Raw genomic sequence first — 23899 nt, forward strand, 5'->3', positions numbered from 1 at the left:
TCACGCACGGCCGCCCCCTCTCACACACGCTCGCACTCCCCCTCACGTGCATGCACCCCCCCCCATACGGATGCACCTGCACACTCCCCTCATGCACCCCACGCACACGCACCGCCACCCCCCCCTCCCAGCCGCCCCTTTCCCGCGCGCGGGCGCAGTGGCGAGGCGCCCCCCGCCCCCCTCAGCGCGCCGCTTCCCGACAGGCACCGCGGCGGGAGCGCCGGGCCGCAGCCGCGCACCGCTCTCCTCAGGCGCCGTCCCGTCCCGCCGGGCCCCCGCCCGCCGCCATGCGCCACAGCCTCACCCAGCTGCTGGCGGCCTCCTCCGGCGGAGCCAGTGCCTCGGGCGCCGTCTGGCCGCTCGCCGGCGCGGGGCAGGCCCCGAGAGGGCGGGATGGCGGCGGGGAAGGGGATCCGGGCCCCGCGCGGCCCAAACAACAGCAGCCGCCGCGGCGGGAGGCGGGCGCCTTGGAGCCGCGGCGGCAGGAGAAGGAGCCGGAGGCGCCCGGTGGCCCGCTGGAGGTGTGGGAGCAAGAGGACTGGTTCCCGGGGCTGGAGCTGGGAGACCTGCTGGAGGCGGCCCGGCCGGACTGGGACGTGGACGCGGAGCTGAGCGGCTGCTTCTGTGGGGAACCGGAGCCGCTGCCCGCTCTGGGCCAGGGCCAGAGGCCGGCGGCGCCCGGGCGGAGGAACGGCGGGGCTGGGAGCCGGCTGAAGGCGGCGGCGGCGGCGCGGCTGAACCGGCTGAAGAAGAAGCAGTACGTGCTGGGGCTGGAGAGCCGCCTGCAGGGCCTGGCTGCTGAGAACCGGCAGCTGCGGGACCGCAACCGCGGCCTGAGCCGCCGCCTGCGAGAGCTGGAGCGGGAGAGCAGCTACCTTCGGGCCGTGCTGGCTAACCAGAGCGCTCTGGGGCAGCTCCTGAGCCGCTTAGCCGGGATCCGCGCCGGCGGGCTGCAGCTCAGCACCAGCCTCTTCAGGGACACGGGCAGCCCCCGCCGCCATCACCACCACCTCCAGCCTGCCGGCGAGAGCAGCGACCACGACTACGCCCTGCCCAGCTCCCGGCCTCCCAGCCGGGAGGAGGCGGCGGCGGTGAGGGAGGCGGAGGAGGAGTGGGCGGCCCCCGGCGGGATTTGCCTCCACGTGGACCGGGATCAGGTGTCGGTGGAGTTCTGCTCCATCTGTGCTCGGCGGGCAGCGGCCTCCTTCAAAATGTAGGGTCAAGTACCTGCTGCAAGTACTCGTGGGGTTCTCACCCCTAGGGGCCTCGCGTCGTGGCGGAGGAAGCAGGCGATGGTGCGGAGGAAAAGAATAAATACAGTGGTGATGGGGTGGTATTGGGGGAGATGCAGAGGAGGGGAACCTGGCACCTAAGTGGCCAGGGTAACGGAAAAAAAATATCTCTTGAACGGCACGTTGGGAGCCAGATGGTGGCCTTGGTTAAAGGTCACGTAAATCTGGCATGTGGACGGTAGTGGTCTGAGCCTGTTTGGCCTAAGAGTCGTGCAAGGCTGTGTACAGCAGTGCGGTAATTATCGTGCAAACTGACACGCGCATATACATGCAGAGGTGCCGCCAGAGCCCATTTGCAGCACTTGGGTGAAAAGATCATGCCGACCTGATGCATGAAGGTGTGCTCGGTTCCACTTCGCAGTTGCCAGTAACGATAACACTACCCGGTCTTGAGTCAGATAATGTCTAGCCTGCTTATCCTGAGGAGCCGAAAAAGCTTGCTTAGAAAACCAAACCAAAAACTTCATTATGACATCGTCACTGGACAGACTTAAGAAAATAGTAGTGATCGGCAAAAGAAAGCATGCATATAAAATTGTACTGCATCTCAGTTATACATTACTATTAAAACCTCTCTGACAGTTTCTCTTTTAGGTGCTTGCCCTGCCAGGCTCCGTTGTGTAGGGGTTAAAGAACAGTCGTTTTCCACCTCGCAACCTGGTAAGGATCAATATATTCCCATAATGCGGTATCGAACAGCTTGCTTTGCTTGTGCCAGTCGTCTTGTAATGACTGGTTCAGGAAATGATTTCTCTGGTCCTTGGCCTACTCTGCCAAAATGTTGCTAGCTCTGGATGGTAACTAATAGTGAAAATTACAATCGCATCGTTCTAATTAGCTGTTTTCCTCCTTTTCCTGCTATGCACATAGTAGCCAATACATGAGCTACATTTTTAATTAAAAAATAACTGTTTATGCCGTTTGAAAAAGGAATTTTCTATTAAAGTATCTGATGAGCTGGAAAGGGAAAATACGCTAGTAAGGGGGATGTGACATTTACAGCCTTTTATCATAGGGGACTGTCGCAGAAGTGTTAAGTCATTTGCTTTTTAAATGGAAAAAGAAAAAAGAATTTGTGACCTGTTGGTTTAAAATACTGTCAAGTATTAGGGATGCACGGTACCTTTTAAACAGTCCTTCTCTAGCTTGCTCTAATTCATGATGCGGGGTTTTGCCTGACTAAACAGAACCTGAGCGCTGGTTATATCTGTACAGTGGAATCCTAATGTAGAGGAGTCACTTTTTTGCATGGACCTCTAACGAGAATTGCGGTTTGAAGAATGCAGTGCATCGAAGTAACTCGTTACTTTAGCTTCCCATAAGTAAATCTTTGTGCCCATGCACACTGAAATTCCTGTGTTACTTCAAAGTAGCTTTAAATTTTAAGGATATTGCATGTGTATGCATGTGCTTAATTTTACTGTAGAGTTCTTAATTTAGCCTCTTACAGTACCCAGAAATCTATAACTTTATATAATTAAGCACAGTTTGGAGATGAGCAAATATGTGTCTTGAGGCTAATGATTTGAAAAATGCTCCATAATTGACTGAGATAGGAGGAAAAAAAGTCTGACAAACAGTAGCGTGTGTTTTCTTGTACTAGTTAGTGTTTCTCCCTATCACAAAAGTTGAGTGGGTTGTTTTTTCAGTTGTATTATAATGTTTAGGTTGTTTATATGTATGTCAGTTGGGGGAAGAAGGATTGTGAAAATTATAATATGTAAAGTGAGGTTTCACAAAGAATAGACTTGGCTAAAACAGTTTTATTTATTAACTTTTCTAAAAAAAGATTGTTTAGTGTTTCTGAAGTCTTGCTTATTAAAGCCTTAAATTTCATGTTTAAGGCTAAGTAGAAGGTGAAAGTGTTTGCTCCCAATAATTTGCTTTATTGGTGCTAGACCCTATCAAGTGTTCATCAGTATAAAAGGAGTTTGATTTTTCTTTGTGAAACATCACTGTATGATAAAGTATATGTGTATTTAGCATCCTTGTTTTTCTTTATGCTAAAGTGGATTCAGCTGTGTTGGGGCAGAAGAGACGGGACCAGCTGCTGGCCACATTTCCTGCTTTATTTTAAAAGGTAGTATAAGAAATGAGAATAAAGAGGTAACAGGGCTTTTGCTGTCTTTGGTTTTTTTTAAAGAAAAAAGGTTGAATGCTGGGATCATATACTGTCATCCAAGATGTATTTTTTTAAAATACAATATCCTATCAAACAGGTTTTACTCCACTGCGTGCAGAATTCCATCTGTTCAGGGTATATTGCCAGCACTAAAAGAGAATTAGTGGGATATGTGTTACCTTACACCTCTGTGGTGGCATCAACAGGACTGTTCAGTCTTAAATTGTGTAACCCTGCTGTAACTGGTAGGTTATACCAGTGCCACTGGAATCAGAGTTAATCATCAAGACATGTACTGACTGATACGCAAAATGGAAATAATTGAATTAGATTCAATCTAGGCTGAATCTGCCTAGCTCAGACTTCATGAACATGCTTTATTTTGAAGTTTAATGTGCTTGATGAAAAGGAGAGACACTAATGTAGCAAGTATGGGATGTTACAATGACATTTTTACAGTTATTTCAGCATAAAAGTGTTTTTTTAAGTTAACTTAAGTATGCATTCTTTCTTTTTGCATTACTGCTAAACGGTAGGAGTCAGGGACATAGTTCTGTTGTGAACCTGCACATCGCTCTAGTCATGAAACTACCTGTGAGCTGTGTCTGAGAGTAGCTAATTTTCTGACTTGCAAAATGATGTATACTGGTACAAGAACAAGGTCAAGTCCCAAGAAAGTAAGTGGCTGCAGGCATTTCTAGTGCCTACTGAATCATATTTAAACCAAATAGAGGGGAGGAAGTTATCTGAAACTCTAACCAACTGTACTATCTGTATGGTGTATTATTAATGTAGCTTTTTGAAGTGGAAGCCTTGAAATGACATAACTTAATACTTGAAAATATATTGTAAATGTTTCTTTGTAATTATGTGCCATCCAGATAAGAATACGATATAATAAAATCAGACTTGTTGATCTTTCAATTTATGGGCTCAAATGTTTTTTCATCTTTTTTTTTTCTCATTAATGCTTTACTTTTAAGTGAGTGTTTCTTTACATGAAACAGGAAAACAGAAAGGGGAAGATGCTGTTGCTGCTGTCTGTGTGGGTCATCAGTTGGAAAATAAGATAAAAGGGATTGGGGTATGCAAGAGAAATGTTCTTCCTCCTATTTCAAGTTAATTCTGTGGTGAGGACAAAACAAAGACATTATTCCTCGAACCAAAGGCAGAATTGTACTTTGAGAATCACCTTGTATTTTACAGTTGTTTTTCCTTCTTAATATTTTATTGATGTGGAATCACGGAGGAGTAGAATACTTGGATAAACGCTTCCGTGGTCTATTGGCATCTTTGTCCTTTCTGTCCCATTTGTAGGTTCTGAACTTTGATGACTGGTTAATAATGTGCTGTTAAACCATAATCTTTCATCAAACTGTTACTTCCACACTGAACACTGGAGTGAGGGTAACAGAAGGTTTGAGGGTGCTGAAAGGACAGAACACTTTTAAAGCTGCAGACTGAGCCATGCACTGTACTCTTTAATTTCTGTTAATCTTAAATGCTTTATTTGTAGTGAGCAGTTTAAAATAGCATGCTGGCTTTCTAGCGCCCAGGCATTCTAGTGAAAGTAGTCTGCAGCTTGATAAAAAGGAACATTTCACAACATTGTTTCAAAATTTAAAAGCATACTGGCAGGCTCCGCCTTTTTGGCCTCCAGTTGTAGAAAATGCCCTGTTCAGCATTGAAATTTGTGTGCATTGAACTGTACGTACCACAGAACCAAGTGCCATCAGTGTTAAACTGCATGGCTGTGTTACCTTCATTTTCCAGTACTTCTCCACCCTGCAGTTGCTTGAAGACTATTTAGCATTTAAATAAGAAACAATTTCATGCTCAGTTCTGTGTTAGTCCTTTACAGTTTGATTCCAGTGCTGTGAGTCTTTGTAGCATTCTAAATTAACTTCTCTCCTCTGAAGAGGTTAGCACCTGCGAGGAGAAAACAAATCAGTGTTGCTGCAATCCTAGCTGCCTGGAGAGATGACAGGAGAGTAAATGTAGGGAACCATATTCTAACGCTTGGCATCTTTTGGTACTTCCAGATGATCAGATTTCTCATGCCACTTGTCAAAACTGTAACCAGTTTTCCCTGTGAAACCAGATCTTTGGCAAAACACGGAGGGCTTTTTTAATTTATCAGTTTAAAAAAACCTAACATTTTCTAGAACTTGTAGTTAAAGAGGTTTTTCTGATAGAATCAGCAATACTCTCTTTATAGGCTTGTATTTGCTGTTAGTTGGACTGTAAATACCTGAAGGATATATTAGAGTTGTTCAAATGGGCTGTTTAAAGAACACCCTGTGTAAAATTGCACATTGACAGTAGCCAATTCTACAGTTTTTCACCCAGTTTTAAGTGGGATACATAGATTTGGAGAAATCTGCCTTTGCCCACTAGCAGGAGGATGCCGGGAGCTGGGCAGGGTGCAGGGGAAATGAGGGTGTCATTTGCAGAGGGCTGTGAAATAGACTGTAATGCTGAGATTTAGCATCAAAAATGGTACATAGAGAAGATAAAATCAGCTTTTTTTAAGTATTTCTGCTGATTCTTAATTATAGCCAGTCACTTGACATTCTTTTGGCAGTACTTTAGACCTGGAGTAGTTAAAAGCCCATTGCTATAGGTTAGGTATTAGAGACATGCATTCTTCTAAGAACGTGAAAGTTGTTGCTGTGATGTGTAGTCTGTGACCAGCCTTTTTTCTACTAAAATGGTAGCAGAAGCTAAAAGCTGTTCTCAGATTTTCAGCTGGGGAGACTGTGTTTGCAAGGGGTTTGTTACAGTTGGTAGGAGGCCAAGAACTGGTGTAAGCTTGTCCTTTGGCTTCTTGAGAGTTGTAGCACATATGTCATACACCGTGTCTGAACCAGAGAACAGAAGGAGTGTTTCCAGATCCCCACGAGAGCGCTCCTTCACACACACGCATGCTAAGAGCTCACTGACAGCATCTTGGTGTCCTGCTTAAGTTTGCAAGTTTCAGTCTTTTAACTTATTTTTGAGATCTTTTTCCCCCAGTTGTTTAAGGAGAACTATACAGGGTACATTTCTAAAGTTTCCTTTTTTTATAAATACAACACCTTTTTTCCCTAAGGAGTGTATAGGTGACCTCTGACATGACCAATGCTGAACACTTCAATACATATTTGCAATTTGTGTATTCATTGGTTATGCTGGAAACAAACATTGGTCTTAGCTACTCAGTAAAAACATTGAGGGAATGTGATTATTTTTCTTATGTCCAGTCTTCATCTTTCACCCTAAGAAATTAGTGTCTAAAAAATGTGGTTTGTCCAAATCAGATTATTAAGTATCAGAGCATGCATTTTGATTACTGAGAATAATTATCACTTTAATTGATACCAAAATGAAGATAGTACACGGAACAGAAGATGGTTTTAAATCTTGCACTTCGAAAAGCACTGGGGTCTGTTTACAATATCTTACCTGTATCTTGTTAAATGCTTGCAATAATCACTGAGCCCTTTGCTTTCATTCGTAAAGAAACTATACTATTGCAAAGTAATAGCTCTAATTTATGTTTTTATTATCACAGGGAAGCGGTTCTGTTGGTTTAAGTCTGATGACTTCTGGAGATACCATAACTGCCCGTCTTGTAAAATACTTGCTCTGTGAGGATCTCTCAGGTGGGGGTGATTAAGGCAAGGGGAAGACGTCTGTTTTGAGGCAGAGTAGTACAAGAGCACCAGAGCACCACACAATACAGCAAGACTTTGAACTAAGGAAAACTAAACTAACTTTACAGAACAACTGCTGCCGAGGTAGCCTGTCTTTGCTGCTTCCCTGTACAAATCAGGCCGCTACTCCTGGTTACAGAGAAACAGAGTGCATGGTACTCCTGCTGTAACAACAGATTGTTAGGAAGAAGTAGACAAATGTGATGCGACTCCTTTAATGCACTTTTCAGCAGTGCTAGACCATAAATTTTAAACCAATTCAATTATAGGGCTCAATGCTGAATTCTTAATTCTCATGAATAAATACTTCTGTGTTTATCTCAGGGATACTAGAATTTTGTTGAAGTATACATGACTCTTAACCAGTAATCCTACAGGTTTTACGGTTAAGACCATACATCAGATTGAGATGATTGCTTCTGTAAAAAATTCCCAATTTCATTCTTAAACTGCAGAATACACTGAAGATACCTCATGCAGCAGGAAAATTAGTAATTTATATTGCTCTAGAACATAGTCGCCAATGTGAAGACAAGCCTGACTCATAAATGTTACTCTAGACCACTAATCTTAAAACTAGAGGTAGCTAAAATACCACAGGAACAGCACCAGCCATGTGAGGCCACTCAGCAGTTTCTTGCTTCAGAAAAAGACTTAATTTCAAGGCAAACCGGTTAGAAGGACAAGGTGTGTTTTGACGACATTTTTTTGTGGTTGCTTGATACATATGCTGGGATGTCTGACACTAGTATGACTCCTGATTGCTCTGTGATGATTGTGTTCTCTACAGTGTGCAGTGTGACCCTTGTAACAGCCCAAATGGGGCAATCTTGTGACAGAAATTCTGTACTAGCAGAATGGAGAAATGTTTGAGGAGAAAAGCAGTCAGATTTTGAGGAATCTCTAGAAGAACCTTGCCTTGACACCCCTCTCCCCCTTTTTTAAAAAATCACTGTGGTTTGCATTATGAAGAAAAAAACCTTTTTTTCCAATAATACTCATTTATACAGCTTCTAAAAGATGTGGCATCACCTTAGAGCCAAACATTAAGCAGTTTTTTCCCCTTTCCAAAGAAAAACACCTGTCCTTACAAAGCTGTTATTCATTCAGATGTATACACAAAGCTGGACATAATGAAAAACTTACCTTGCATTTACGTTCAGAACTGAAAAGTCTTAACTTTGTTTTTCTATTAAAAAAGACAGCAAGCAACAACTTCTTTCTTTGTTTATTATGGTTACTTATCCAAGGCAATTGAAATGTTGCTTAGTTTCATGCTTCTAGCTCTTCGGGATCCCTGCTGCTAGTGTTCATCTGCTGCAGGATTTTGACATATATTCCATGGTGTTTAGTGGCAAGATACAATCCAGTTATTGCCTGCACAAGTACAACCAAACTCATCTTTCTAAAGACAGGCCGAGCAGTTGTGAGCCAGTAGCGTAATAGATTTTCTTTCCCTGGTAAGGGAGATGAAGAATACCTAAACAACATAAACAGGAGTAGAAGCTTATTTTTTTTTCCGTCCAGTTTAGGTGTCGAGATTTAACATTAATTAGAAATACTTAGGTAGATATTCATTCTCTCCTTCCTCTCCTAAATTAAGCTCACCTGGTGGTACTGAGCTGTCTGGATTAAATGCTGTAAAACATGCTGCCCATGTACTGAGTTCTTGCCACTCCCTCACTGTGCTCTGGTCTAATCCACGGAATTATGCCTGCCGGGGAGCAGTGAGGTTCCCCAGCTGAGCAGCACTAAGCAGTGATCTTCACTGCCTGGCAGGACAGCAGCCACGATTTCACAATCCCAGGCACATCACAGGCGGCTTCTAAGGTTCCAGCTACACACAAGTGCTTTACAGTATATCGGTTCGCTGATCTTGTTTCACTTCGGAGGCTTGGTAGCTCTTAAGAACTATGCCTTGTAATTAGATGACCTTAATGTAAATCTCCTTCTGCGTACTAAGAGTCTATGAGAAGCTAGGTGTGCGTAGACTAAAAATCCACAGAATTTAAACTGAGAACTGAACAACTGACCAACAAATCCATTTCACTCGTTGCAGGTTAATAAGACGTACCTGGCTGCAAGGCTTGCGTTCAGGGGGAGAGCCAGCAAAACAGGATAGAAGCCACCTATGACAGCCCCTGTTAATCCTCCTCTGACCACAGCGCAGACCTCACAGTTTAGGTCACCTGCACGACAAAGTATTTTACTGCCAATACCCACAGAGCTCCATGTCGATTTGTAAGCTGCGTGCAACGATATGGAAACAGGCACTTGACAGAAATGGCCCAGCTGTACAGGTATGCAAGAAATACTGAAAGGACTCTTCCTTTTGCCACAAAATCCAATCTCATTCCAACCTGTGAAGAATCTACCACTCCAAAGCTGACATTCAAATGAAATCATGCCGATGGGGAAACTGAATTGCTTTGTTGCAGCCACTTTTACGTGACTTTGAGTGAAAAATGCTAAAAATAAGTGATGTGTAAGAGAATTTTTTTTAAACATACCTAGATAAACATATGTATCGCCTTTTCCATTCAAATTCAACTCCCTGCTGCCCAATGCATTAGATCATGTTTTTCAAACCCTGCTTTACAAATTGAGGTTTTTCAAGACCACAGCAGTTCAAGACCACTGTTCTGCAGAGAGGAAAAGCTCCTCTAGTGTTACATTGTGTACAGAAAGCAAATCCCTTTTGAAAACAAGAAGGAAGGAGGTTTTTTACCTGAAAATAAAGGCTCACGCACAAAAACTTCATAAAACGCTGCTGTTGAAAGAAATGGAATAATGGCCATTGGCAAAGAAGACACGAAGGAAGCCTTTCTGACATGCAGAATGTTCCTGAATAAGGTATTTGCTGCTATACCGCATAAGCTTGAATTTGCTGCAAGGAAGTATGTTCCATGATTACAAACGTTCCTGCAAAAGTAGGAAAATTGCTTCAGCAATTGAGAACTGTGAAAATATTTGGTTTACTCGGTGCTACAATCCATTTTTGAATATCCTACAATAAGAGATAAAAGATCTAAGGCTCTCACTGGTGCAAAATGGAGAGTAACTGCTTTCAAAAGCAACCACTACCATCCTTCACTATGCCCTCAAGTTCACGCACACCTCAAAAATGAAGTGACGGAAAGACTGAGAAGCCTTTTTCTAAATTTTTTTTTTTTTAAATGGCTAATGGAAACTTCATGAAACTTGTTCTCCTAATCAGCATGTTTCTAAAGAGATTTTCTGAAAAGAAATAAAAAAATACATGAAATCACAGCTGGCTTCTGTAATCAGCCTTGTTTCTAGCCTGCTTACCCAAAACTATAGATGAAGTTCCAACATAAGAGCTTACAGAACAGATCAGGTGGGACAACTATGGCAACTGAGATCTTACAATAACGATCTCAGCAGCTGCTGGCAGATCATTTGTAGGGATCCTGTAGGCTGACGGGCTGTGGGCCTTCCTTGCATGCATAGAACACATGAATTTAAAATCCTACCTTGCTAGGAAGTTACGCTAGTTAAAGGCCACAGAAGTCCAACATACTGGTTTACAGAACTGGAGCTTCTATTTTTTCCCTTAATAACAGAGGGACTGGATTCCATTATCTACTACATTTTTAACATACTGTTTGGAGCAGCTACTCCTGCTGCGATCTGCAATATGGTGAAAGCAGAATAGAACAGTCTGGTCAGAGATAGTCAGCATTTAATATCTTGACAAACAGTTCCCATTTGAGTACATTCCATCACAGCAGGTAACTCAAGAGAGGGAACGGGAAAGCATGCCAGTTTTTCAAGCCTGATGAACAGTTTGTGATTTATGTCATTTGACTCACCGAAGGAAGCTGTGCATTATCTTTAGCGTTATACCTGGCACAGTCAGTTGATTAGTGGAAACAACTCTTTGCTTTGAGTTTCCACAAATCCAGAATTCCAGAAATGACAACTATTGCCAGGGAAAGCAATTAACTGGAAGGCACACCGATCCTGATGCTGTGCCAGTATTATTATGTTAAAAGTGTATTTTAAAATGTGTCACAAGTTGGATTTATCACTAAAGCCCCCCCCCCCCCCCCCCCCCCCCCAATAAAATGTTTAACTGGTCACAAAATTTATGCTAGACCAAACATCATATTTATTTGCAAAATTATCAAACGTGACAATCTCTAAACCATTTAGCAATTAAAATACATGATTTTAAAAAATATACCTACTTAAAATTCTTCTGCATTTTAGTGCTTAGAGTAACATTAAGCACTGACCCAATCATACAAGAAAATACTTCTAGAGATGTAGATGCTAATCTTGCAAAACTGAAAACATTAAAAACTTCTGACATCAGTGACACCAACTATTCCTCATTCTGAATAGGAAAATACTTTCATTCATGGTACATACTAGATTTTCAAACCTGAAAATAAACTACTAACAATTCTGATGCTGAACAGCTAAAAAACTTCACTGGTTAGATATCTCTCTTGACCTTATTTAAGAGCTAAGTTTCTTTTTTTGTGTTTTGTTTTAAAAAGAAATTTGTTTTTCATATCACCATTCTCCCAATACTGGATGTCTTTCACAGAATGTCCCCAGAGCAGTTTCTGCAAACCAGCCTTTTCATTCTGTTGGTACGTTTACAATCAGACATTGAAATGCATTTGTGCATACACATAAATACGGAGGATCCATATGAAAATCTAGGAATATGTATTAAAAATAAAAATTCAACAATAAAATTTAGCTATGTAAAATATAAAAAATGTATAATAATAAAAATATTTAAGAATCCAAAAGAGAGCAAATTAATGTACCCAGAAGCAACAGAATCTACTCAGGCATACTGATGTACAGAACTGCTACACTGCACAAAAGGAAAGAAAGGGAGAAAGATGGAAGGTTTCTGTTTTGGGTTTTTTTGTTGCTTTTTTGTTGTTTGTTTGGGGGTTTTGTTTGTTTTACACACTAGCTCCCTAGTGTTAAAAACGAGCTTTGGCAAACAGGAACTCTCAGTCTGACTGCAGCATGCTTCCTCTTCCCTTCCAGCCATCAGTGACCTGCCCTTCAGATATATAAACTTAAAAGTCCTGCCAGAGCAGTTTCAAATAAAGGTGCATGTCTCTGGCAACTGTTTCTTTCCAAGGCCCAGCAGTCCATAAGTACTATGGCTTCTATCAAGATGTTACCCCATCGCTGAGGTATCTGCCTCCCCCTCAGCTCCCCAGCTCTTCTGGGGGAGAAGAAGCGGTTTAAGTTGAATGTGAGGGCAGCAGTTCCTGCACAAAGCTGCACCACTGACTGTAACAGGAGGGATAAAGCCTTGGTGCTTTTCTTTGTCACTTGTGTGGGGAGGCCCTGTGTTACTACCAGCAGTTTGTTTAGCCAGCAATTTAATCCTATTTACAAAAAAAACCCACACAAAAAACCACAATAAAAGAAGCTTCTGATTACTCATAATTATACAGACTTTATCCAAGACGATACACGCATGCAAACAGCTCCTTACAGAACCAGCTCGGGTCCAGTAAGGTTTTGCAGTGAAATGCAGTATCACAAAACACAAAAAAGTGGTCTGTGAGGCCCAGAAAGTATTTAGTTGGTTTTGTGCTGCACAGAATGCCACTGGTGAGCCTGCATGGCTCCGGCTGGCTTGTCCACCACCACCACCTGGATACCTGTCTCGCCTCCCTGAAATGGGGAGCAGTGCAGAGCAAAATGCAGAAACCAGCAGGTTGATGCTCAGTCAGTTCTGGCCCCAGGCCAGCCCTTCTGGCCCCAAGATGACTCCTGCAGAATCTCAAGAGTGCATTGCCTTATGCTCTCCAACACTTCTGTTTCCTAGAAAATTTATTAGCTTTAGCCCAGGACTGTATGAATGCTCAGAGCCAGTCAGGACTGATCAGCCATCCCAGAACTTCAAGCACTGGGGAGCACATGCCAGAAACCGGCTAAGCAGGACCAGAAATTAAAAGTGAACTAAACATATAAAAAAGCAAAACAAGTTTTCTGTTCTGGACAATAATAAGCATCTTCACAATTAAAATATTCTTATAACTGCAAGGAAGATTTGCAGTACAAGAGTAAGGGAAAAGTAAAGCCTCTCAAAAGACTTGAAATGCTCGATGCACTTATCTTCATTTATTTTACTAGCACTTACTGATCTGCTTTAGGAAGCTCATCGAGCATCTTTTGTATGACTTCCATCCGCTTAAATCTTTCCAAATATAGTCTCTGCTGCGGAGAATCAAGTTCAAGAAACTCTCTTCCTGTCATCTTCAAGTCCTGGATCATAAGGAACAAACAAACAAATGTAATCAAAGTTACACAGCCCCAGTATGTACCAAATAAACATTTAGACTCTTGCCACTATGCACAAATGCATTTCCTATTTTTCATGGCAGTTTTCAGATGCAAAGGGCACAATCCAGCTACAGAGGTCTATGATATTTACAACCTCATGAACCCTAACAAACTGCTTTCTTTAGTGATGTTGCAGCTATGGCTTGACAATTGCTTTAAGCCAACTTAAGTATTTGCTGTGATAAAAACAGACAGTCTCACCCTCCAGATACTCCTGCCTGAGCACCTCCAACCCCGGGGCCATACAGCAGCTTAGATCAGGAAGCACAGAGATGAAAACTGCTCAGAAGAACAATGGGCAGTGCACTTGTTTTTTCCAGCTGGATCACCTTCTAACACAATGATCCCTAATGCCTGCAGCACAAGGGAGGACATTAACTGAACTTTGGGCTTTTGGTAATATTGCAGGTTTAAATTGACTTAACGTTCAAATAGAACCATAAGAAAAAAACCCAAATAAATCCATACTTGGTAAAGATTTAAAGAAACCATGAAGATATCTACTCTTCTTTCATATTCCACAAATAAGGACTTTTTTTAATTGGTACTCTTAGCCAGAGACATACATCAAGTGACAAAGCATACAGTTGTGTTGGGTTTGCGTGGCAAGGTTTTGGTAGTGGGTGGGCTACAGGGGTGGCTTCTATGAGAAGATGCCAGAAGTTGCCCCCATGCTGGACAAAGCCAGTGCCAGCCGGCTCAAAGACAGACCTGCCACCAGCCAAAGCTGAGCCCACCAGTGACACTGGTAGTACCTCTGGGATAACATATTTAAGAAGGTGGGGGGAATATGGCTGCTGTACAACAGCAACAGCAGCTGGAGAGAGGAGTGAGGATACATGAGAGAAAAAAAGTCTGGAGACACCAAGGTCAGGGAATAAGGAGGGGGAGGAGTCGCTCCAGTGGCTGGAGCACAGGCTCCCCAGCAGCCCACAGGGAAGTCCCCGGCAAGGCAGATTGTGCCCCTCAGCCCACGGGGGAGCAGCTCCCCCCCCCCAGACTGGGGAGAGCCCCATGCCGGGGCAGGGGGTGCCCGCAGAGGGCTGTGAGCCCGCGTGACAGCCCACACTGGAGCTGGCTCCTGGCAGGGCTTGTGGCCCTGTGGAGAGAAGCCCAGGCTGGGGCAAGTTTGTTGGCAGGGCTTGTGCCCCTGCAGGGGACCCACACTGGAGCACTCTATGAAGAACTGCTGGCTGGGGGAAGAACCCACAGTGGAGAAGTTCGTGTTAGACTGTCTCCTGTGGGAAAGACCCTGCATTGGAGCAGGGGAAGGACATGAGTCCTCCCCTAGAGGAAGAAGGAGCAGCAGAGACAAAGCATGATGAGCCGGCTGCAACCCCCATTGCCTGTCCCCCTGTGTTGCTGTCAGAGAAAAGGCAGAGAAATCAGGAGTGAAGTTGAGCCTGGGAAAAAGAGAGGGGTGGGGAGGAACATGTTTTAAGATTTGGTTTCACTTCTCATTACCCTACTCTGACTTGACTGGCAATGAATTAAATTAATTTCCCCACAGTCTGTTTTGTCCACAGTGGTAACTAATGAGTGATCTGCCTGTCCTTACCTTGACCCATCAGCTTTAACCATCCGTTTTCTCGGTGTCCTATTGATAGAGGGGGGCTCAGAGAGCGGCTTGGCAGGCACCTGGCAGCCAGCCAAGATCAACCCACTGCAACAGCTTTCGCTTAAACCTGGTATTTAGCCATTCAAATGCTTTTTCTAAGTGCCTTTCCCCAGAGGAAAGTTTCCCAGACCTACTCTGCTAGTCATACTTACCTTCAACGCCTTTTATAATCTGAAAGCTGCGTTCTAAGGCCTGTCTACAGGCTGGTGTTCGCTTCAGGCCCGGCGGGACGCGGGGGAGCAGGGAGCAGCAGGCAGGCCCTCACCCGGGACCAGCGGGCCTCTGCCCGCCGTGGGCCTCTCGCTTCTGCCCCGTCTAGGAGGAGGGTCTCCGAACCTGCTCTTGAGGTAAACCACAGGCATTACGCCATGAAGCTGTAGCGACCAGTGAAGTACGTGGGACCGGCCCTGGCCCCCCCGCAGGTCGCTGTAAGGCAGCTGGAGGTTCCCAGCCCCCCCGGGGCCCGGTTCAGCGCAGAAGCTTTTACAGCGGGAGGCTGCGGCTCACCCCCCCCTTCCCCCGATAGCCGTTACCAGCCGTTAGCGACCGCCGTTAACCCTCCAGGCGCCGGCCCCACCGCGCTCACCCTCCCGGCCTTCCCGCCGAGGCCAGGCTCCGAGCCGCACGACCTTGAGCCGCTCCCGCCCTCACCGAGCCGTGCCGCCGCTCCCGCCAAGGCGGTCCCACCGCCTACAACATGGCTCCTCCCACCTCACGGCCCCGGTATGGGCGCCGCCATCTTACCCGCTCACATGACCCAGGGCTTCAGAGGACACCTGTGATTGGGCGTCCCCCGCCCACCCAGCATGGCGGCTTCCGATTGGCTGCGAGCCGCCGGGCGGGGGGTCAGCGCCCGGCCCGGTTGCTCGTTGCTAGGGGCGGCGGATGGCGGCGGCTCCTCCATGGAGACGGGGCTAAGCGGGGACCCTGCAGCCGGCGGCCGGGACGCGGGGACTCCCCCTAGCGGAGCGAGGAGCCTTCGATGGGGGGAGGCCCAGTCCTCGGGGTAACCCGCTGACCCCCTCCCCTCACCCAGGCCTCAGCACCCCGCACCGGGCGCTGCCTGCGCGCCGCCCCCCCCTCCCCTCAGCCCTGCGCCCCCTTCCCGCTTGCCCCCCTCAGCCCTTGCATCGCCCCCTCCCGCCTGGCCGCCCCCTTCCCTCTCCGCCAGCCCCTTTGTGCTCCCCGTCCTGTCCCCATCTAGCCCCTCTCGTCCCGGTCGCGCCTCGCTCCGCCCCACCTCCGTCCCCTCCCTCATCCCCTCGGCTCCTGCCTCTTGCCTGTCCCTCGGCACCCCGGGGGATACCGGCCTCGCCCTGAAACCGAGCCCCGCTCCCCCTGTTCACCTGCACGCCACCCCGTCCCCCCAGCCGCCGAGGCAGGCCCCCCCCCCCCCCCCCCGCCGGTCCCGCTCGCAGCAGGCGGCAGCCCGGCCCCTTTGGGACGGGGGGAAGCGAGGTGGGAGGGGGGGGTCTCTGCTCGGAGGGGCGCGGGGGCAGATCCCGACTGTGAGCATCAAAGAGCAAACCAGAGCCGTCCCCTTCACAAATTACAGTTTCCATCTCCTAAAGAAGACGATGCAAAGCAAAGCCCTGTCATGTGCATCACAGCTCCTCATGCGGGGAAGGGAAGCCTTTGGAGCTTCTTCACCTTTTCCATACTTTCTCTTAACGAGCTAGATGAGGAAAATCTATCCCGTTTCTGTTTCTCTTTTTGCTTTTCCAGAAAAAGGGGGAGAGAGAGAGAGGCTCGTATTGAAGCCAACCAGCTGCGCTTCTGAGTGGGAAACTCTGGACTGATCTCATGGCTTGCTTTTTAATTCATTAATACTTCATTATCTCTGAAAATGAACCTTTTGTGAAGCTCTTCTCCTAACTCTCCTTATTCCTCTTTCACGAGGTGGCTGCTGTGCAAGGGAAGAAATGGCACGAAGTAAATGACTCCAGTATAAAGCAATCTGCTTTGCCAAAGTGCCCAGTGAGCACTGTCACTTTAATAATTCCAGGTCAAGGGATTGCTTTCCTCATTTTCAATCCTCTCTTTTAATACATGGGAGGATCAGAGGGACATTAAAGACCGTAAGGCTGGGTGGCTTGCAGATAATAAATATGAAAGTGACTGGCCAGTGACTTCTGTTGGGTAAGAGGGTGATATCTGAAGGCTGTTGTCTGGTGAGGAAAAAGGGACCTGTTCAGTCTGCTCTGTAGTCATCTAATACATAGCTAGCAAAATTCATTCAAGAAGTGAAAGAAGTTAAAGAGTCACTTTGGATTGGTTTTGTCTTCCTCCTTATTTGGATTATTTGGGCAGTTTTGTCCTGCAAATAATATGTTTTTGAGCATGTACAGGTGGAATATTAAGACAGCTGCCTAGAGATGGACTGTGCCTTAATTGTATTACACAAAATATTTTAATTTTCAAACTTTGCTGCCAGAAGAGGAGTTATAATAAGGTTTTATATTGCCAAGGAACATTTCTCTTGTATTTTTATAGATTCAAATATATTTTAAAGAAATTGAGAACATCTTTAAAAAAAATCAAAAAGCTTTTTTTTTCCCCCCCTTTTTTTTTCCTCTCTCATTTGTGGGAAGCATCGGAAGGCCAATACAAGAAAACAGCAAGTATTGATAGAAATGAAGATTGAAGCTGCATTTCTTAACTGAACTGTAAAAGTGTTTTGCAATAGATAGCCAGTTCCTGACCTCGCAAAGTTCCAGTAGTACATCGTTAATACCTGTAAATAAGTGCTTGCAACCAGATTCGGAAGTAGGAAGAAGAATGCCAGTCAAGAAGAAAGGTGGGCTATGAAGCTTCATATCTCATATTGCGTCTTTGTTTTGTTAGATTGTTGTTTTCTAGTTCTTACAATTTCAAATTAAAAGTGTTTTAATGGGGGATTTAAATTGTTTTTCTTTTGCGCTGAAAATGGGAGAAAAATCTGTGCACTTACAACAATAATTTTTAAATGTATTTTTATGCTATGTTTTAAGACTTGTCATGTCAAATTTGGCCTCAAGTGCTTATTTTATAAAGATCAACCATCAGAGATCTTGAACAGACATCAAGAGAAAAGCTTGGCATTTAATTTTGTGAGAAGCCTTTCTTACAAATGCTAATGAATTTTAAAAACATAGGTTTAGTCTATTATCTATTCTTTACATGTTTGGCGGATAAACATCAGCCATCAGTAGCAGCATAAATAAATAACAAACTTTCAAGGCTAATTTTAAATAGAAGTTGCTACAGTTGTGTTTTGAAGGCAATTTGAAAGTGTTTTTTGAAAATGTGATTTTAGCTAACTTTAATTTCCACTATTTAATACAATGTAAAAGTACTGTCTTTATGATGGTAGTATGGCAGCATTTAAGAAAAGATAACCAGCCTTTTGGTTTGCCCCTTCTCTCCTAAAGTTTGTGATTACAGCAGGTATAGAAGCAGCTTTGGAAATTGTGGTTTCCAGTGTCCAAACAAGAACTGGAGAATATATGAGGGCAAATTCTTACTCTGAAAACACTTGCAGACCTTAGGTTATTTCTGGTTCCTTGCAAATACGACACCAATTTAAAATTTCAGAATATGCTAATAGAATAAATAGCATATGAATCTTTTGTATTTGACTCATCTATCTGGATGTCCCTGGGTCTGATATATCCCTGCATCTGATGATACCAAAACGTGGGAGAAGGAGCAAAAAGTGAATGTTACACAACAGAAATGGGAATGTAGTCGATGTGACTACGGATTCTTTTCCTTGTAGGAATAACCCTTCAGTGTCAGTTATGAGTTAATATTTATTATGTAAATAATGATAAAACCACACAGATTTCTAGAATTATTTTCATACAAAAAACCAATAAATGGGATTTTGTGACTGTATTTTAACATAACAGTGTATAAATGAATTTTCAAAACAGAAATATTTTAATGTATCATATTGTTATTCCTGTAATTGCTTACAGTTATGTGTAGTAAAGACAGGAATGAATATGGAGGAGTACCATCCCTTAGTAATTCATCCTGCTGTGTTGTAAATGTGTCATCCTGGTGTACTGGTGTGGCTTGCATACTCTACCTGTTTACAGAAGGAAAATTAAGACTGTCTTCATATTTTAAGTCTTAATCCTGAATTAGGTGATTTACACTAAGGATGTTTCTGTGCTGGATGTTGAGCTGTAATTCAGTTTCAAAATAGTTGCTGTAGGATTTTGGGGGTGAAATCTGATGGGCTCCTTTGTGCAGGAAGTTAGATTGGCAATCATAGTGGTCCCTTCTGGCCTTAAAAATCCGGTTTTCCTAGTTTTTTCAAGACAGTCTGGGTCAGTCTGAATGTACATCAAGGCTTTAATTTCTTCTTCTGTTTTATGAGGATATGTATTTTGACAATTTTAAGATAGAAACCCAAGAGACCCAAATATCCTCCTTGAAATACTTTAAACTGTCACATCAGTCAGTGGACTGAAGTCGCCAGTGTGAATGTGTTTGAGTATTAAAAGGATATTGTTAAAAATGCATTTAAGCATGTAAATTGCAGGATTAAAAATGTTAGCGAATCAGCGACTTTATTATTATTTTGAATGACTTAATTTGTCTCGTTCATGCAATAGACTTTAACTTTCTAAATGTAATTAAAAGCATGCTGGCAGCTTGTAACATGCTATCATTACAAAAAATAAAACTGCTTTTGTTACAAGCAATCTCTATTACTCCTGTGAATATTAGGGAGATTGAGGGTTCTTTTCCCTTGTCCCATCCCCCCCGTCCCCCATTTATTTGCCTTATGCTTTTGACAGCACTTCATGTCTAACTGGTTTTGTATTTCTGTTGATGATTTATTTTCCCTTTCTGGTCTTGTATATTTGGGAGTTCATGTCCTACTGTCTTTCCCACCCGTGCTATCTGTAGAAATCTGAGTGGCATACTCTCTTCTAGGCTGGGCAAAAGTATGTAGTTCGGTAGCAGCATTAAGGACAGGATTATCCCTCTCTCTTTCAGCATTTCTTTATGTGTTGCTATTTTGGATTTGATCAAAATATTGCCCTAAAATCAGTTTTTACACAGAAACATATAAAAGCAACTTTTAAAGTATCCTGATATTTATCACTGGAAGTCGTTACCAAACACTTCTTTCTTTGGCATTGACCAGTTGTGGGTCTTTCTAAAGAACAGTGAATGAATGCATTTTGAGAATTTGCCTTTGAAAGAGCTCTCACATCCAGTATTGGTCTTCAAATGTCTCGTAGCTTTGGACCTAAATTACACTTTACCTTACAGCTTGAAGTGATGCCTGCTATCTTGCTTTTAAAAGTCTAGGCCTGTTTAGTCAGGGAAAAAATAATTTACTTAATAGTAAAAACATATAATTAGGAGGAAGCATTGATTTCTTATGCATGTGGAAAAAAAGGCTTGCTCCTGGTTCTGATCATGTTTGTGTCTGTATGTGATTGCCCTTGCCTGATGTGCTAGAGTGAACAGATTTTGTTTTCTTACTTCATTCTGGAGTGCAGTAAGGCTCCACGTTCCCAAGAATATTCACAGGGTTGGCATGCCTGCTGCCGGTGTCAGCAAAAAGACAAAAAAGAGAAGCAAGGCTGGAAAGGGAGAATGGAGTACGCTGCAGGCGCCGAGTGTGCTCCCTTTAGATAATTGTATGGATTATGGCACTACTGCTGCGTGATTAAACAAACAGCTATTCTCTTTGGCTTTTGGTCGCTCATCTTGCACTTAAGTACACTTAAAATTTTAAGTCTAACCAGACATTTGATTTTTAGCTGCAAAATTTTTTGTTGGACAGTGCCATTTAGAAATGAATCGGGATGAAGAAATTCGAATAAATACATTCGTTATTTTCACTTAATTTTTACTTTACTTTCACAAACAAACTAGGATATGTATGAATACAACTATTTGTAACAAATTCATGGAACTTCTTGAGGAAAGCTTTGTTTCAAAGTGAAATAGTACTACCATACAGAAGAAGTGAGGTCAGGTTACTAACTGAAGTCATGGTTTTGTGTGTTTATAGCTGTCTCCCTCCTTCCCTCCCTCCCTAAGTTACTTAGCAGAGTTGATTTCTGTTCACTGTAAGGGACTATATTTAGATCTGTAATTGCAGATATTTTGGATTCATCTGTGGAAGAGTTAAAGAGCATAAAATGTTACTGTAATTCATTCATGCCTTTCACAGTGATGGAAAGAACTAAATAATTCCATGCTCCTCTGTGATGGAGACCAGATTCCAGTTTTGGAGCCCTGCATGTGATTCACACGGATAGCAGGAACACCTGCATCTAGATGCCTTGCTGCACATGTGCTTCTAAACTAACCCTGTCATCATCTTTACGCATCTAGTTATGTCTAAGCAGTCAGAGATGCTTGAATGTTGGGATTTACACTGCCCTCATCCCGCTTCCCATCTCTGAGAGTGAGAGGAAATGTATCTTTAGCCAGATGAAACCTCTGGGCTGCTATTAATATCATCTTGACTCACTCAACCTTGTAGCCAGTTTATAAAGGCATGCTGATTGTGTTCATCATGGAATAATTTTTTTCATCATACCTCTAACAGTAAGAAATGCTTTCAAGGACATGTTTTAATAAGCCTATCAGTGTCAAGAATCAAAAAGTCTCAATCTGATCCCATGCAGACCAACTTCTGTGCCATTTTGAAGGATCTGACAGACATGACTTAGGAGATGCTAGATATTTTAGTGGTAATGCTAACTTTATGTGGCTGCTCTGTTGAAAGGAAGGGGTCTAAAACCGACTCAGCGGAAACTTTTAAAGCAAAGTTCATAAAGGACCAGACAAAGCTAGCTCCCATTAATGCACTGGAGTTCTTCATGCCCTAAATCTCTTTACGACTAGCAACTTCTTTTTAGATATTAAAATTTAAATTTAGGATCATAACTTTTTGTGCCCAGAAATCTTTGTGAATGTAGTTGTCGGCAGGAAATCCAGCACGTATTGGAGATTTTTCTTTCATTTTTACTTCTAGTAAGTCATTGGTATTACAGGCTTTTTGTCCTTGCAGTTGCTGAATAAATATTCTGAAATAAGTACATGGCTAAAAGGCCACATTTTTCCCTCCAAAACTGTTCAGCTATCCTTCAGTTTTTACACTGGGTGCAGTGCAAAGTTGTAGATCATGTTTACAGACTGTGGAAAGAATAATTTTAGATTTCCAAGGGTTAAAAAACCAAGTGGCAGAAAATTGCTATCTAAACTTTGCCAATTTTCACCATAAAGCTTTGATTTGAAGATGTAGCTGATTTTATGGCAGTAATCTTTGTCCAGCCACACATCATTTCCCCTGTGAGAAACAGTGAGATGCTTTGCACACAAAAGGACTATAGGAGCAGGCACTATACAGAACAAGTCTTTGTTGTGTAAAGGCAGGCTACAAAGTGAAGTGGGCTCTGGACTCAAACTAGTGACATTTATATTATTTTTCCAGCTCCAACATTATTCTGCTATTTGTCAGATGTTTAATGCAGATCCATCCCATTTTAGTTGCCTTACCTGTGCAGGGTGCCCAGCTTGTCCTGGAGGGCTGCTTTGGTCAGCAGAAAGAGATCCACCTTCAAAGGGCATTTTAACCGACCTAAGATCTCAATTGCCTTCTTGACAATTGTCATCTTCTCTCTCCCCATAGACCGTGGAGGGAACATAGGGTAACCACATTAACTCACTTGCCTCAGTTAGATGATGTCTCAGTCTCTCATAGAAATTTCTAGTGGAAAAACCATCTCCTTATCTGAGATATTTATGACAGCTGACGTTGTGTGTTCTAAGAGTGCTATAAATTAATGCTATTCATTATTTTTGTGGGGAAAAAAGTGTTATAAATTATTGTACTGTTAGTCACTAGAACTGGAGGCAACCGTAGTGTTGGTACAGACACAAGAGGCAGCTGTGCATCCTCTCCTCCATTCCAGTTAAGTGCATATTGCACTCAGTAGAAGTAATGGTGTCTTGCATTATAAGCATTCTTTTTTTTTTTTCCCTTCTCATCCTCTCTTCTTTCCCTCTGAATTTGTTCCAGATGGCCAAGTTAGATGTCAGAGGGTGACCACGGAGAGAAAGCTGAATTTGTAACTAGTGGCCAAATGGGATAAAAGATGATTTTGCAGTCCCTGCTTCAGCAAAATGAGGAAAATCTGCCTTGCTCAGATTTGCATATTTTCATCAGGTCATACCAGGTTCTTGCTTCTTACCAGTATTTAGGGTCTGTTTCACTATGGTATCTTCTTGTATTTACTGTAAATTAAAACAGACAACGTCTTTATAAAAATAAAGATCATGCTTTCTTTTGCCATATTCATCCGAGAAACAGACAGTGAGTCTGCCTTGACCTGATCGGTGATGACAGTAGTAACCAACGTACAAAATATGTGAAGAAACAATTTGCCTTTTAATGGCTGTGGTCTAGAGGACCTTCTGTGGCATTAAACTCTCTTACCAGGACAAATTAGTGCAAATGTCCTCAAGTCGTTTTTCACTTTTGGGATGAAGTGGTCAGCGCTTTCCTCAAAATACATTTATCAGGGAATTGAATCATGTAGTTTCCTGGAAAGAGGGAATCTGGACAATTGATGGTTTTACAAACAGAAACCAGGATTTTATGTTTTACAATTCTCTTCTCACCCCTGGCTGTATGGCATCTATCACATTATGCTGTAGTGGAATAATTCAAGTCACCTTCTAATTCAGTCCTAGGTGTTGGTGTACTACAGTAATACTGCCTTGCAGATGGATGTCTGCTGTGCTTTTAACAAAAAAAAAAACCCACCCAAAGCACCACAAACAAATCCCAAACCAGACT

At 43.4% G+C, this 23899-nt stretch overlaps 3 protein-coding genes across 17 annotated transcripts in view; 2 read left to right on the forward strand and 1 right to left on the reverse strand.

The window, feature by feature from the left end:
* The first annotated feature begins 157 nt into the window (after positions 1 to 157).
* On the forward strand, positions 158 to 9301 carry CREBZF (CREB/ATF bZIP transcription factor). 4 transcript variants are annotated; one of them, XM_080375934.1, is made up of 4 exons: positions 158 to 1213; positions 1875 to 1952; positions 3302 to 3372; positions 9169 to 9301. In XM_080375934.1, the coding sequence occupies exons 1-2, from the start codon at positions 288 to 290 to the stop codon at positions 1921 to 1923; spliced, it is 975 nt and encodes a 324-aa protein (XP_080232060.1). In that variant the 5' UTR covers positions 158 to 287; the 3' UTR covers positions 1924 to 1952; positions 3302 to 3372; positions 9169 to 9301. The 4 variants fall into 4 exon arrangements, with proteins under 4 accessions (XP_080232060.1, XP_080232059.1, XP_080232062.1 ...); XM_080375933.1 differs by lacking the exon at positions 9169 to 9301 and having other exon boundaries at positions 159 to 1213; positions 3302 to 4338; XM_080375936.1 differs by lacking the exon at positions 9169 to 9301 and having other exon boundaries at positions 164 to 1295; positions 3302 to 4338.
* LOC308059075 (transmembrane protein 126A-like) lies at positions 8321 to 15830 on the reverse strand. 6 transcript variants are annotated; one of them, XM_080375944.1, is made up of 6 exons: positions 15730 to 15830; positions 15231 to 15414; positions 13258 to 13382; positions 9838 to 10031; positions 9184 to 9298; positions 8321 to 8589 (listed from the first exon to the last, which is right to left on the reverse strand). In XM_080375944.1, exons 3-6 carry the CDS (start codon positions 13371 to 13373, stop codon positions 8382 to 8384), a joined length of 633 nt encoding a protein of 210 aa, XP_080232070.1. In that variant the 5' UTR covers positions 13374 to 13382; positions 15231 to 15414; positions 15730 to 15830; the 3' UTR covers positions 8321 to 8381. The 6 variants fall into 6 exon arrangements, with proteins under 6 accessions (XP_080232070.1, XP_080232072.1, XP_080232071.1 ...); XM_080375946.1 differs by having other exon boundaries at positions 15231 to 15419; positions 15730 to 15829; XM_080375945.1 differs by having other exon boundaries at positions 15708 to 15820.
* A 116-nt stretch (positions 15831 to 15946) lies between these two features.
* The window catches only part of DLG2 (discs large MAGUK scaffold protein 2), a 1068724-nt gene continuing 1060771 nt past the window's right edge, over positions 15947 to 23899 (forward strand). For 5 of the 7 annotated variants that reach the window (XM_080375907.1, XM_080375911.1, XM_080375888.1 and 2 more), the window contains exons 1-2: positions 15947 to 16084; positions 16804 to 17875. In XM_080375907.1, the coding sequence (XP_080232033.1) occupies positions 17857 to 17875 (19 nt within the window). In that variant the 5' untranslated portion in view covers positions 15947 to 16084; positions 16804 to 17856. Of the gene's footprint in view, positions 17876 to 23899 lie in introns of all 7 variants that reach the window. The other 2 variants (XM_080375909.1, XM_080375908.1) reach the window with 2 other exon arrangements.

Source organism: Falco punctatus (assembly GCF_963210335.1).
Source record: "Falco punctatus genome assembly, chromosome: 2".
Classification (NCBI taxonomy): domain Eukaryota; kingdom Metazoa; phylum Chordata; class Aves; order Falconiformes; family Falconidae; genus Falco; species Falco punctatus.

What these genes read in the sequence shown, in the direction of transcription:
- LOC308059075 (XM_080375944.1), bottom strand. Translation starts at nt 13,373, where the DNA reads ATGACAGGAAGAGAGTTTCTTGAACTTGATTCTCCGCAGCAGAGACTA. An exon ending in GAGCTTCCTAAAGCAGATCA is followed by an intron (nt 10,032 to 13,257) that starts GTAAGTGCTAGT and finishes CTACTTTTGCAG; the next exon opens with GAACGTTTGTAATCATGGAA. An exon ending in AACGCAAGCCTTGCAGCCAG is followed by an intron (nt 8,590 to 9,183) that starts GTACGTCTTATT and finishes TATGTTGTTTAG; the next exon opens with GTATTCTTCATCTCCCTTAC.
- CREBZF (XM_080375934.1), top strand. Translation starts at nt 288, where the DNA reads ATGCGCCACAGCCTCACCCAGCTGCTGGCGGCCTCCTCCGGCGGAGCC. An exon ending in GCAGCGGCCTCCTTCAAAAT is followed by an intron (nt 1,214 to 1,874) that starts GTAGGGTCAAGT and finishes CCTCTCTGACAG; the next exon opens with TTTCTCTTTTAGGTGCTTGC.